The sequence below is a fragment of the Stegostoma tigrinum genome, chromosome 2 (genome assembly GCF_030684315.1).
Source record: "Stegostoma tigrinum isolate sSteTig4 chromosome 2, sSteTig4.hap1, whole genome shotgun sequence".
NCBI lineage: Eukaryota > Metazoa > Chordata > Chondrichthyes > Orectolobiformes > Stegostomatidae > Stegostoma > Stegostoma tigrinum.
In genome coordinates, this window is record NC_081355.1 from 54,875,266 (window position 1) to 54,890,476 (window position 15,211).

The 15,211-nt window shown below is 48.9% G+C and overlaps 1 protein-coding gene across 6 annotated transcripts in view; it reads right to left on the bottom strand.

Moving 5' to 3' along the window:
- LOC125463127 (antizyme inhibitor 2-like) overlaps window positions 1–15,211 on the bottom strand; it is a 92,350-nt gene that overhangs the window by 56,467 nt on the left and 20,672 nt on the right. For all 6 annotated transcript variants that reach the window (XR_009447134.1, XM_048553903.2, XM_059653982.1 and 3 more), the window contains exon 4: window positions 10,949–11,122. Coding sequence is in view for 5 of the 6 variants with exons in the window: in XM_048553903.2 (XP_048409860.1) it covers window positions 10,949–11,122 (174 nt within the window). In the remaining variant the exon portion in view is untranslated. The remainder of the gene's footprint in view (window positions 1–10,948; window positions 11,123–15,211) is intronic.

The following is a 15,211-nucleotide window of genomic DNA, read 5'->3' on the forward strand; positions in this document are numbered from 1 at the left end:
TCTGTTTCTATGTCATTTGACTTTACAACAGCGACCTGGAGGTTTTGGTGATCTAGAGGAAAAGTGTCAACTTTCCAGCGAACTGGCATAGGAGTCTGTCCAGCCAGCCCATTCTGAGGTTGCCACCTCACACTTGCATGCCACATTATCTCTCATTTGTTCTCACCTCTCAACCTCCCACAATACCAAACTGGTCTGCCCTCTTTGCTGCCTCCTCATGCACTTGCAAGACCTCATCACCATTGTCCCACATACACCAGGACTGACAACCATGCTACCTGCTGTCATCTCACTCATTCCCCCTCTTTCTACTGTTACAGAAGACCACAGCCAACAGTACAAGCCTATGTGGGTGCCTGCATCCAGATCCGCATCTCATATGAGGCAAGAATCCCTCTCCTTTCAAGAAATGATCGGGCATTCCTATGGGGATGCTAAGTCATCCATGTCATGCTAAATGAGCGAATGTCTCTCTTTATTCCAATGCCATTCTCCCAGTAACTAAGCTGTCGGTCTTATTCACTATGCATCACTTCTGGCCACTGCCCACAACGCCATCTTTCTCTTGTTCTGCAGGCACAGCCTCTGCTAGTATCCCCATGACCTCTGCAGAGAAACAGCCAGATCCTCTGGAAGTGCCTTCCTGGACCTCTGAGAACAAGATTATTGAGGCACTTAGAGGAAGCATGCCTCTGAGGGAATGCTCAGGAGCAAACTGTAGACAGAGAGAGTGAGGGAGCACAATGTGGTGAACACCGCACAGCAGTAACTCCAGAGAAAGTGAAGCTCTATGTGGAGGTCTGTGCTGAGAGTCCACTGCATCAGTTGGAAGTAGGGAGTATACAAAGTGTAGACATAGCATTGGGTCACAATGAGACCTTTGACCCGTCTCACACAACATCCCAAAGCTTTATAATAAAGTGTGAAGCTGGATGAACACAGCAGGACAAGCAGCATCTCAGGAGCACAAAAGCTGACGTTTCGGGCCTAGATCCTTCATCAGAGAGGGGGATGGGGTGAGGGTTCTGGAATAAATAGGGAGAGAGGGGGAGGTGGACCGAAGATGGAGAGAAAAGAAGATAGGTGGAGAGGAGAGTATAGGTGGGGAGGTAGGGAGGGGATAGGTCAGTCCAGGGAAGACGGACAGGTCAAGGAGGTGGGATGAGGTTAGTAGGGAGGAAATGGAGGTGCGGTTTGGGGTGGGAGGAAGGGATGGGTGAGAGGAAGAACAGGTTAGGGAGGCAGAGGCAGGCTGGGCTGGTTTTGGGATACAGTGGGTGGAGGGGAAGAGCTGGGCTGGTTGTGTGGTGCAGTGGGGGGAGGGGACGAACTGGGCTGGTTTAGGGATGTGGTGGGGGAAGGGGAGATTTTGAAGCTGGTGAAGCCCACATTGATACCATTGGGCTGCAGGGTTCCCAAGCGGAATATGAGTTGCTGTTCCTGCAACCTTTGGGTGGCATCATTGTGGCACCGCAGGAGGCCCATGATGGACATGTCATCTAAAGAATGGGAGGGGGAGTTGAAATGGTTCGCGACTGGGAAGTGCAATTGTTTATTGCGAACCGAGCGGAGGTGTTCTGCAAAGCGGTCCCCAAGCCTCCGCTTGGTTTCCCCAATGGAGAGGAAGCCACACCAGGTGCAATGGATGCAGTATACCACATTGGCAGATGTGCAGGTGAACCTCTGCTTGATATGGAAAGTCATCTTGGGGCCTGCGCTAGGGGTGAGGGAGTAGGTGTGGGGGCAAGTGTAGCATTTCCTGCGGTTGCGGGGGAAGGTGCCGGGTGTGGTGGGGTCGGAGGGCAGTGTGGAGCGAACAAGGGAGTCACGGAGAGAGTGGTCTCTCCGGAAAGCAGACAAGGGTGGGGATGGAAAAATGTCTTGGGTGGTGGGGTCGGATTGTAGATGGCAGAAGTGTCGGAGGATGATGCGTTGTATCCGGAGGTTGGTAGGGTGGTGTGTGAGAACGAGGGGGATCCGCTTTGGGCGGTTGTGGCGGGGGCGGGGTGTGAGGGATGTGTTGCGGGAAATGCGGGAGACGCGGTCAAGGGCGTTCTCGACCACTGTCGGGGGAAAGTTGCAGTCCTTGAAGAACTTGGACATCTGGGATGTGCGGGAGTGGAATGCCTCATCGTGGGAGCAGATGTGGCGGAGGCGGAGGAATTGGGAATAGGGGATGGAATTTTTACAGGAGGGTGGGTGGGAGGAGGTGTATTCTAGGTAGCTGTGGGAGTCGGTGGGCTTGAAACGGACATCAGTTACAAGCTGGTTGCCTGAGATGGAGACTGAGAGGTCCAGGAAGGTGAGTGATGTGCTGGAGATGGCCCAGGTGAACTGAAGGTTGGGGTGGAAGGTGTTGGTGAAGTGGATGAACTGTTCGAGCTCCTCTGGAGAGCAAGAGGCGGCGCCGATACAGTCATCAATGTAATGGAGGAAGAGGTGGGGTTTGGGGCCTGTGTAGGTGCGGAAGAGGGACTGTTCCACGTAACCTACAAAGAGGCAGGCATAGCTGGGGCCCATGCGGGTGCCCATGGCCACCCCCTTAGTCTGTAGGAAGTGGGAGGAATCGAAAGAGAATTTGTTCAGGGTGAGGACGAGTTCAGCTAGGCGGATGAGGGTGTCAGTGGAGGGGGACTGGTCGGGCCTGTGGGACAGGAAGAAGCGGAGGGCCTTGAGGCCATCTGCATGTGGAATACAGGTGTATAGGGACTGGACGTCCATGGTGAAAATGAGGTGTTGGGGGCCAGGGAATTGGAAGTTCTGGAGGAGGTGGAGGGCTTGAGTGGTGTCACGGACGTAGGTAAGGAGTTCCTGAACCAAAGGGGAGAAAATGGAGTCCAAATAGGTGGAGATGAGTTTGGTGGGGCAGGATCATGCTGAGACAATGGGTCGACCAGGGCAGGCAGGTTTGTGGATTTTGGGAAGGAGATAGAATCGGGCTGTGCGGGGTTGGGGAATAATAAGGTTGGAGGCTGTGGGTGGGAGGTCTCCTGAGGTGATGAGGTCATGAATGGTGTTGGAGATGATGGTTTGGTGCTCGGGGGTGGGGTCATGATCGAGGGGGCGGTAGGAGGAGGTGACGGAGAGTTGGCGTTTGGTTTCGGCGGTGTAGAGGTCGGTGCACCATACTACCACTGCGCCACCCTTGTCTGCGGGTTTGGTGGTGAGGTTGGGCTTGGAGCAGAGGGAGCGGAGGGCAGGCTGTTCTGCAGGGGAGAGGTTGGAGTGGGTGAGAGGGGTGGAGAGGTTGAGGCGGTTAATGTCTCGACGGCAGTTGGAGATGAAGAGGTCGAGGGAGGGTAGGAGACCTGGGGGTGGTGTCCAGGAGGAGGGCTTGTGTTGGAAGCAGGTGAAGGGGTCAGTGGAGGGAGGGTTAGGTTCCCAGTTGAAGGAGTAAGCGTGGAGGCGAAGGCGGCAGAAAAACTGCTCTATGTCCAACCGTGACTGGTATTCGTTGATGTGTGGTTGTAGGGGGACAAAGGTGAGCCCCTTGCTTAGGACTGACAGTTCGTCCTCAGTCAGTGGGAGGTCTGGGGGGGTGGTGAAGATTTGGCAGGGCTCAGTGTGGCTGTCTGCTCTGGGGTTGCTGGCTGTGGAGGTTGTGGGTGGAGCGATGAGGTTGTCGGCCGTGGGCGGGGCTCCGTTGGCGTCAGCCATGGGCGGGGTTCCGTCAGCGTCGGCCGTGGACGGGGTTCCGATGGTGTTGGCGGGATTCCATCGGCGGTGGGAGGAGCGGCGTGGGTGGCAGCAGCAACGGTGAGGGTGGTGTGTGTGGTGTTGTAACTGGAAGTGGAGGCGGTGACGGCAGCAGCGGTCCCGGAAGTGGTGTGCCCGGCGGTGGCGGATGTGACGTCATCGGTGGGGTCTCCGGCCAATGGCAGCGGGTGCATGGTGGGGGAGAGGCAGGGACAGGCTGGGGATGTGGGAGGCGCAGGAATCCTCTTGTGGGTGGCAGGGGCCAGTGAGTTTGTTGTCCTTACGATTTTTGGTGTCCAGTAAAGCGGAGTAGAACTGGGTGTTCAGTCTGTGGATCCTGTGGAGGATGAAAAACAGCAGAGGTCCTTTGCAGGTCTGGGAGAGGGAGGCTCTGAGCTGGGGCAGGCTGGATTGCAGTGTCTGGAGGTGCTGGTGCATGGCCACGAGTGTCTGTTTCAGGACTCGCAGGGAGAAACGCTTCTGAAGGGTCTGAATTTTCTGGGTGTAGAGGTGGTCACGGTTGGGGCCAAATTGGAAAGGCTGAAATGTAGACTGTAGTCCATTGGGGATGATCCGGTTCCGTAGGCAGGTGATGTGACTGTGGTACCTGGTTTGCTTCAGGACATGGTCGAGCAGTTTCAAGGCTGAAGAGATTGCAAGAGAGTTGCAGTGGGAGTGAGATTCCCTGAGGTTGGTCTGGAGGGAGGAGGGTAACTTCCCACCGCATCCCAAAACCAGCCCAGTTCGTCCCCTCCCCCCACTGCACCACCTATCTGGACTCCATTTTCTCTCCTTTGGTTCAGGAACTCCCTACCCACGTCCGTGACACCACCCACGCCCTCTACCTCCTCCAGAACTTCCAATTCCCTGGCCCCCAACACCTCATTTTCACCATGGACGTCCAGTCCCTATACACCTGAATTCCACACGCAGATGACCTCAAGGCCCTCCGCTTCTTCCTGTCGCGCAGGCCCGACCAGTCCCCCTCCACCGACACCCTCATCCGCCTAGCCGAACTCGTCCTCTTCTCTTTCGATTCCTCCCACTTCCTACAGACTAAGGGGGTGGCCATGGGGACCCGCATGGGCCCCAGCTATGCCTGCCTCTTTGTAGGTTACGTGGAACAGTCGCTCTTCCGCACCTACATAGGCCCCAAACCTCACCTCTTCCGCCGTTACATTGATGACTGTATCGGCGCCGCATCTTGCTCCCCAGAGGAGCTCGAACAGTTCATCCACTTCACCAACACCTTCCACCCCAACCTTCAGTTCACCTGGGCCATCTCCAGCACATCACTCACCTTCCTGGACCTCTCAGTCTCCAACTCAGGCAACCAGCTTGTAACTGATGTCCATTTCAAGCCCACCGACTCCCACAGCTACCTAGAATACACCTCCTCCCACCCACCCTCCTGCAAAAATTCCATCCTCTATTCCCAATTCCTCTGCCTCCTCCGCATCTGCTCCCACGATGAGGCATTCCACTCCTGCACATCCCAGATGTCCAAGTTCTTCAAGGACCGCAACTTTCCCCCGACAGTGGTCGAGAACGCCCTTGACCGCGTCTCCCGCATTTCCCGCAACACATCCCTCACACCCCGACCCCGCCACAACTGCCCAAAGAGGATCCCCCTTGATCTCACACACCACCCCACCAACCTCCAGATACAACGCATCATCCGCCGATACTTCCGCCATCTACCATCCGACCCCACCACCCAAGACATTTTTCCATCCCCACCCTTGTCTGCTTTCCGGAGAGACCACTCTCTCCGTGACTCCCTTGTTCGCTCCACACTGCCCTCCGACCCCACCACACCCGGCACCTTCCCCTGCAACCGCAGGAATTGCTACACTTGCCCCCACACCTCCTCCCTCACCCCTAGCGCAGGCCCCAAGATGACTTTCCATATCAAGCAGAGGTTCACCTGCACATCTGCCAATGTGGTATACTGTATCCATTGCACCTGGTGTGGCTTCCTCTACATTGGGGAAACCAAGCGGAGGCTTGGGGACCGCTTTGCAGAACACCTCCGCTCGGTTCGCAATAAACAATTGCACTTCCCAGTCGCGAACCATTTCAACTCCCCCTCCCATTCTTTAGATGACATGTCCATCATGGGCCTCCTGCAGTGCCACAATGATGCCACCCAAAGGTTGCAGGAACAGCAACTCATATTCCGCTTGGGAACCCTGCAGCCCAATGGCATCAATGCGGACTTCACAAGCTTCAAAATCTCCCCTTCCCCCACCGCATCCCAAAACCAGCCCAGTTCGTCCCCTCCCCCCACTGCATCCCAAAACCAGCCCAGCCTGTCTCTGCCACCCTAACCTGTTCTTCCTCTCACCCATCCCTTCCTCCCACCCCAAACCGCACCTCCATTTCCTACCTACCACCTCCTCCCACCTCCTTGACCTGTCCATCTTCCCGGGACTGACCTATCCCCTCCCTACCTCCCCACCTATACTCTCCTCTCCACCTATTTTCTTTTCTCTCCATCTTCGGTCCGCCTCCCCCTGTCTCCCTATTTATCCCAAATTCCTCACCCCATCCCCCTCTCTGATGAAGGGTCTAGGCCCGAAACGTCAGCTTTTGTGCTCCTGAGATGCTGCTTGGCCTGCTGTGTTCATCCAGCGTCACACTTTATTATCTTGGATTCTCCAGCATCTGCAGTTCCCATGATCACATCCCAAACCTTTAGCTCCCTCTGTGTATAAAGGTGAATCTATCAATGATTTGTGCAGCAATGGCTGTGCTAGGGATGTGCAACCGGCAGAGTGGGTCAATGGTGAGGGATATCCAGGCAGTAGACTGCCTGCTATGCATTGTGTGGATCTGTGAGCAAAGTTGCCTACTTTTAAAAGCCCTATGATTGGTGTTTGCAGCAGACTTTCCCTCACAGACCAAGTCACTTATGTCACTTATACTGCCAGCTCTGGGTGTGTTCACAGGCATTTTCTTCCCCTTTGAGCACTTTCAGTTTCCAGCACATGTAAGGTGACAATGAGTGCTCCTTTGCCTGAGCCTCAATGTGTCAGCGAGCCCCAAAACATCCACATTCCCTACCTAGTAGCTCATTGTGTAATTCCACAAACTTCACACTTGTCTAAATCCCCATTCCACCTACCTACTCTTCCTACCAAGTCACAAGCGTATGAGGTAACCATGCTAGGTGTGGTAATACACTGCACCCCACCCCAATGAAACCAGGGTGTTGATGACACACCAATTCCCACATTACGTTCTTTCCAACCATGTCGTAGTCTATTCTGCTGTCCCACCCATTTGCTGTCACACTACACAATTGTATTTGAAATAACTCCATGAATGCGTGTATCCCGTCACCAAGTCAGAGTGTATTTGCACATACATAGTATCTGACACTGACACAGGTAGCACAGAGCCGGCTCCTAGAGTGAGCAGAACCCCTGACCTTCCTGTTTCTATCTGTCAGCCAGGAGTTCCTGATTGAACCAGGTAAACAGCCCCAATCAGGGAACTTGTATTATATTAGGTCCACCTGGCTGACCTTGTTCCAATCACAAATCCCTACCCCTCTACATCCTGGGATGTGGGGCCTATTTTTCCTGTAGCTTCTTCCGAGGCTTATGCACACTAGATCTGGTTCCTCTAACTCTGCCGCAGATACTTGTGGCGTGTACCAGACCATAGTCTACCTGTTGCCCCCACAGCATATTAGCTGAAATTCATTTTCTTCTTCAGGAAATAACAGTGTCAATGCTGCAACATCTGACAGGTCCCTCTGGTCCTCAGATTTCTTCAGTGCTAGGCAGATGGGAAGAACTCCCTGGTTCTGACAGCTTTGCCAGATGTTTGGAGTGGCTGGGTATGTTTTGCTCTTGTCCTGTTTGCAAATTTGCTGCTTTCATGTGGTCCATGTGTTTGTTCAGGGCTGCCTCTCCTGCCAGATCTTTGTACCTCACAGATCATGATCTCACATTGACCATGTCTCTTACCCGTTCAGGGCCATTCCCATGGTTTCTACAGCAAATTTCCTCCTCTGAAGTAAACTGCTTCTCTCACTTCGAGAGATACTGCGTCCAGCATTGGTATTCCTGATGCCATTTCACCCTCCCCCCAGGGTCCGGGAACATCAGGTTTAATCTAGTGCAGAGTCTTCTCCCCATTAGCAATTCTGCTGGAGCTATCTCCTTAGTTACGTAATGGGTGGTTCAATAATCAGATAGGAACTGGAACAGTTTGCTATCTAGTGAAGCTGAAGGCTGCCTTTCTAATCCTGCCTTTGAAGTTTCGACTGTTCTTTCTGCCAGACAGTTGGAAGATGGGTGGTATGGATCTGTCCTTTTATGATGAAGACCATTCGACTTTTGGAAATACTCAAACTCCCTGATGGGAAATGATAGTCCCTTGTCTGGCTGACACTACGGGGAGTCTGTGTGTTACAAATGATGCTTGCAACTTTTCAACCATTGTCCCCATATTTGACAAATTAATTCTGTGCAGGTCCAACCACCTTGAATGTGTGCCCACAATGATTAAGAACAAAGATACCATGAAAGGCCCGGCATAGGCAACGTGTAACAGAATCCAAAGTTTACCTAGCTGTTCCCACAAATGTGGGGGAGTTGGTGTTAATTTTTGTCCTTATTTGCACGAGTAACTGCCTGACCAATGCAGCAATGTCGGCATCCAATCCTGGCCACCAGACAAAACTTGCGGACAGCATCTTCATTTTGGAAACCTCTAGACGACCCTGGTGGAGTTCAGCCAGTATGTGATGCTGACCTTTGCTCAGGGCAATTATTCTTGCTCCCCTTACCAATATACAATCCTCTATGGTGATCTGGTCTCACCAAGTCCGGAAAGGTTTCATTGCTGGTTGTGATGTTTTTCTTTCCTCCATCACCACTAGCTGTTTTAGTTTGGCCAAGATGGGATCTTTTTGTGTCCACAGTTGGATATTGTTATGGGTGACCCAAAGGGTGTCCAGAAAGTTTGAAACCAGCATGAACACCTCTCACGGTGCCACCAGCAGAGGTGTATCCGCCCATGGGAAGCATCTGACGGCATCTGCCTTTGCTACTTGGCTTCCAGGACAGTATTCCAATTTGTAATTATATGCACCCGGAATAAGAGCTCACCAATGAATCTGGCCTGAAGCTATGGGCAGCGTGACCCTGCCCTCTTTAAGTAGTCCGAGCAGAGGTTTGTGGTCTGTTACCAATACAAATTTACATCCATAAAGGTATTGATGGAACATTCTCATGCCAAAGGTGACAGCCAAACCTTCCTTGTCAATCAGGTCATATTTTCATTCAGCATCAGCTGATGTCTGGGAAGGGTGATCCTCTCCGCTGGGCCACCGGTGAGCCACCACTATCCCATTACTGTATGGGGAGGCATTGCATCATCGGCACCACATCTCAGTTTGGATCATTGTGTGCCAACACCTGAGATGATGATAGCTGCTTCTTCACTTCCCTGAAGGCTTCATCTTGGCTATGAGACCATTTCCTAAGCTGAACTTTTTTTAGTAGCAGATGTCAGAGTGCCAGTATGAAGGCCAGGTTATGTGTGAATTTTCTGTAATAATGCACTAATTAATGGAAGGACCTAAGCTCTGGTACAGATATGGGAGCTGGGGCTCCTTTGGTTTTGCTAACTTTATCTTCCAACGGGTGTAACCTAGTTCTGTCAACTCTGGAACCCAACTAGGTGACTTGGGCTGCCTGGAACACACATTTTTTCCCTTCTAAGGTGTACACCCTGTTGGGAGAAACATTTCAGCATTGTGGCCAAGTTCTCCAAGTGCTCTTTATTGGTCTTCCTGGTCATTACCACATTATCCAGATGAATACAGCCCTGCGGCTGACCTTGCAAATGTTCTCCATCGTGCCCTGGATAATAGCACAAAAGGCAAACTCTTGTATTATTGGTACAAACTGTTATGCATATGAATTGTAGCCTTCTGCTAGGAACCCTCATCCAACAACAATTGCATGTACATAAGTCTCATGTCTGGCTTCGTGAATGACAGGCACACCCACCAGTTTCGCGTACAAATTCTCTCTGCGAGGAATTGGGTATTTATCCAACTACAAAAGGCAGTTTACTGCTTGTTTGAAATCCCCATAAAGGTGAAACGACCTTCACTATCGGTGTGACCAGTGCTGCCCATTCTGCAAACTGCATTAGTTTATTGATTCCTTCTCTTTTCAGCCTTCTGATTTCTGCCTGTACTTTTGCACACGAGGCAAATGGCATTGTGTGGGCCTTGCAGAATCATGGAATTGCTTCTTGGTCAACACGTTAAGGTGGCCTTGATAGTTTTGACAGTCTCTCAGCCTTCTTGAGAAAATTTATTGAATTAGGATTTCACTCAGACAGCCATTTTCTAATCGAAAAGTGTTGAGCCAACCAAGTTGAATCTTTCTTAAACAATTTCACCCCCCCCCCCTACCATTGCAGTAAAAGACTACGGCCAGACTCAATCAGTAACAACAGAACCAGCTGCTTCCCACTAGAGACTGGAACCAAAGTTGTATTCATAATCTGTTAGAGTTCCCTGATATAGGTTCTGCCTATATAGCCTGTTGAGCTCTTATACAAAGTTAAGGGTTGGATTCCAGACCAAATTTTGTTAAAACAGTGTACCGTCACAGATATGTGAAAGAAGGATTGAGGCCATTGGTCATTAGTTCAAAAGGGAAGGTGTTTACAGGTAGGTAAGGTGCTCCTAAGGCTCGTGAATTAGCGAAGAAATCTAGCAGTAAGGGATACCCACCAGGAGTGGAGCAAAAAATGGATGGAACCAGTGAATGGATGGAACTTAAACCTAACCCTAACTCTATCAGAGAATTGTAATGAACCACATGCTTCTGGGGCTGTACTGTTAGAAATCATTGAGATGAGAATACAGCAAGGCCATAAGAGGGATTTGACAATGAGGAGGATGACAAAAGCTCCATTCACTCAGGACAGCTAGCCAGTTTTTCTGCAGAAGACATGAACTGATCAAACTCTGAATATGTGATTGAATTTGTGAAGTATAATCTCTCACAAGAAGATCATGAAGGAAATAAATTCTTCAGATGAAACTGGGTTTGACAAGGTGGAGGTGTGAAAGTGATAACATTTTCTTAATAAATGCACAGATATAATTCTGTCAATGTCACTTAAATAGTATCAGAAAGTTTATGATATGTTAAAATAATGCAGTTAACAGACACACACTTCCAGACGCTCCTGATAGTTTTGTACCCAATCCTACCTTACTGGCACAGTCAAAGCCGAGTCCCATTTGAGCAAGAATCTGAACCACTGGTTTGCTAGTGTTACATTTCACAGCGTAGAACGGTTTCACTCGGGGCAGTGTCCTCTGCCATAGGAGATGCTGATGTACAAGATCCCCCAGGTCAGCAACAGAAAAAGCATCTGTGTTCTCCTGTAATAACGGATACTGCAATCAGCTCGATAATATACACGTACCTAATTTGTGATCTTGTGTTGTCTAATAGTCGCTCAACATAATTTCAATGCAAAGTATTGAGCATTTGTTAGAAAGTGATTCAATTCAACATTTCTACGGTATTATTAAAATAATTCCAGACATTCTTTCCAGGGCTTACCTTGTATATTTGCTGCTCACTAAGGAACTCGACCAAAGGTTGGAAAGGTACTAAGCTTAATCTGGGCTGTTCTGGGTTGTACTTTATCATTACTCACTTTCTAATGTTCTTAAATTGGCAGATTTGAATTGCCATGTTGACTATGACAGGTTTGCAAAGTTGTCATTTGGAACGCTAAATGAAGGACAGTCTGTGATCAAATCTGCATAGTAGAACGACTGAGGGCGCAATCCTTCAAAGTGGCAGTTATAGTCAGAATACACTCCTCTCCATTTTACTCACCCTGTTTGTCCTGGAAATTCTCTGGTTTCTTCAGTATTGTTGGAGCTACACTAACACAGGCAAATGAAGAGTATTCTACAGAATTTTCATCTTTGTAACTGCTGTTGTCAACATAGTATTTATACAACCATCCAGTTCATTTCCTGGTGAATGTAACTGCCAGGACATTGATCATGGCATGTCATTTGCTGAATCCCTCATAAAATGTCAAAGAATATCCAGGTCCTGTTGCATATGGACATGGATTGCCTATATCTGAGGAGTTTTGTTTGCTGATGAACATTGCGCCATCATTGGGCAAGCATCTCCATTTTTGACCTTATGAAAGACATCAGTGAAGCACCTGAAGATTGTTTGACAATGGGCACTCCCCTGAAGAACGTGTGCAGAGATGTCCTGGAGCTGAGATGACTGACCTCCAACAACCACAACTATCTTTCCACCCGATTTTCATTTCCTTCATTTTTGCAAAGATTCCTTGTTGACACACTCTCAAAACTGGTGTAAATGGGAATCAAAGGGAAAGTTCTCCACTGTTTTTTGGATGAGATACAGGTGAAATGTGAAGAACATCTTACATATAGCAGTAATAATCTTGAACCTACTGCACACAGGGCTGGTACCTGCAGAAGAAAATCAAAGATTTGAAGAGGAAATTTGATGGGCACTTTAAAGAAGTAAATGTGCAGGCCAATGGGGATTGAACAGCAGAGTGGGACTGTCTGGATTTCTTCATGTAGAGTTGCCAAGGATTCAATATGATGATTGGCCTCCCTGTTTGCCATGAATTACTCTAAATCTGAGAGCCTTACTTTTTTAAATTTACTTGTGGGACAATGGCATCACTGGCTGGCCAGCACTTATTGTCCTAGTTGCCCTTGAGAAGGTTATGTTGAGCTGCCTTCTCAAACAGCTGCAGTCTATGAGCTGTATGTTGACCAATAATGCCCTTAGGGAGGGAATTCCATGATTTTCACACAGTGACAGTGAAAGAACAGCAATATCTTTCTAGTTCAGGATGGTGATTGGCTTGGAGGGGATCCTGCATGCAGTAGTGTTACTACATATCTGCTCCCTCATCCACTAAGTGGACATGGATTTGGAAGATACTGTCTCAGAATCTTTGGTGCATGCCATGGTGCATCCGGTAGATAATACACCCTGCTGCTACTCAGCACTGGTGGTGGAGGAAGAGAATGCTTGTGGATGTGCTCTCAATCATGAAGACTGCTTTGCCTGATGGTGTCAAGCTTCTTCAGTATTGTCAGAAAGTGGGGACAATTCCATCACACTCCTGACTTGTGTCTTGCAGCTGGTGCACAGGCTTTGGTGAGTCAGAACATGAGTTACTCAACGACAGTATTCTTAGATTCTGACCTGCTCCTGTACCCAGTGTGTTTAGTCCAGTTATTTTCTGGTCAATGGCAACTCTCAGGGTATTGATCATTGGGTATCCAGTGATGGTAACACCACTGAAAGCCAAGGAGTGGTGGTTAGATTGTCTGTTATTGAAGATAGCCATTGTCTGGCATTTGTGTGGTGCGAATGTAACTTGCTATTTGTCAGCCAAAGCCAGGATCATGTCCAGATCTTGTTGCATTTGACTACCAACTGCTTCAGTATCTGAGGAGTTGCAAAAGGTGCTGAACATTGTGGAACAAACGGCAAACATTCCCAGTTCTGACATTATGATGGAGGGAAGGTAATTGATGATACAACCGAAGATGGCTGGGCTTCGGACACAATCCTGAGGCACCCCTACAGAGACGTCCTTGTGTTGAAGAGACTGACCTTCAACACGGCAATCATCTCTGTGTGTGCCATCAGAGAGTTTTCCCCTGATATCCATTGATTCCAGTTTTGCTAGGGCTCCTTGATGTCATGCTCAGTAAAATGTAGTCACAATATCAACGGCTGTCACTGTCACCTCACCTCTGGAATCCAGCTCTTTTGCCCATGTTTGAACCAAGCCTATGATGAAGTCAGGAGCTGACTGGCCCTGAAAAAACTTAAACTAAGTACCGCTGAGCAGGTTACCACTGAGCAAGTGCTGCTGATAGCACTATGGATAACACTTCCATCATTTTGGTGATGATCAGCAGTAAACCGATGGTGCAATAACTCGTTGGGTTTGACTTGTCCTGCTTTTTGGGTACGGGACATACCTGAGGAATTTTGAACATTGTCATGTAGATGCCAGTGTTGTAGCTATATTGGACAGCTTGACAAAGGGAATAGCGAGTGCTGGAGCGCATGTTTACGGGACAGTTACTGGAATGCTGTCCAGACCCACTGCCTTTGTAGTATCCAGTGCCGCCAACCATTTCTTGACAACATAAGGCGTGAATTGAATTTCCTGAATATGAGTATCTGTGATGCTGGGGACCATGGAGGAAGTTGAGATGATCAGCCCCATGGCACTTCTGGTTGAAGACTGTTTCTAGGCATGGTTATGGAGCGGTTAGGGCACTATTTGGTTTCTACATGCCCTGATATCCTCTTTAATAGTGGCATTCCTAGTGTGCATACTGTCAAGGTATGAGAATGTTTCTACAACCTGAGATAAATGCCATTAATGGTTATTTCTGGTGTTTCATAACCCATGTTTGGTGCTGTCTGAAATATAGCATCAGCCTTGGAGACAGTGACTTAGAACCTGATGCTGTTGAAAGCCTTTGTGAATCCGTTTGACATAGTCTGGGAGTCTTCTTTCTTATAAATAGCTCGGGGACAGTAATCTGCAATGAGAATCTCTTTCTTTACTGCCACTGCTACCTTGGGGAGACTGCAAAGATTGAACCGCTGCCCTGAACCAAAAGTAATGTTGACTGCTGTGGCTGTATTATTGATGGTATAAGCGTTATAGCAAAAGTGAGGGTCAAACAACGTTTCATTAGAATATAGATAAAAAGAGTGTAACTAAAGTAATTATTAGACACTTAGGAGTGGGGAGTTAACAATAGAAAACAAAGAAAGGGTAGCGAATTATGAAAAATATTTTGTCTGATTTTACAAAGCAAGATACTGAAAGCATTCCAACAATTGTAGAAAATGATGAGGGAGAAGGAAGGAAGAAACTGAAAATAATAATTATCACCAGAGAAAAAAATGTGAGATAAGCTAAGATACTGAAGGCAGATATTTCTCCTGGACCTGATGGCTTGCTTCTTTGGGTCATAATGTGGCTAGAAAGATAGTGGATGGTTTGGTTATAAGTTTCCAAAATTCCCTTGATGCTGGAAAGGTACCTGTGGGCTGGTAAGTTATAGATGTAACACATCCATTCAGGAAAGAAGGGAAATAGAAGGCAGGAAACAATAAGCCAGTTTCCGTATTGAGTTATTATCCTATGAGAACAGTAACTGCTGCCACTTGCCGCTGTACAGTGTACAGTAAACAGTAAGAGCAGAGCAGAACAAGAGTCACCAAGTCAAAGGATACCTTCAAAGCAGATACCACCAGGTGAGTGACAGCTCATGGATGATCCACGTCTCTGACAAATATTGGACAAGGTGGCAACCCCTATCCAGTCACCCTAAGCCCTTTGTTTGTATCCCAGCAGGCTGTTTCAGGAACTGCAGGGGCCGCCATGGCACTTGGCAGGTCCCAGCTTTTCCAAACCT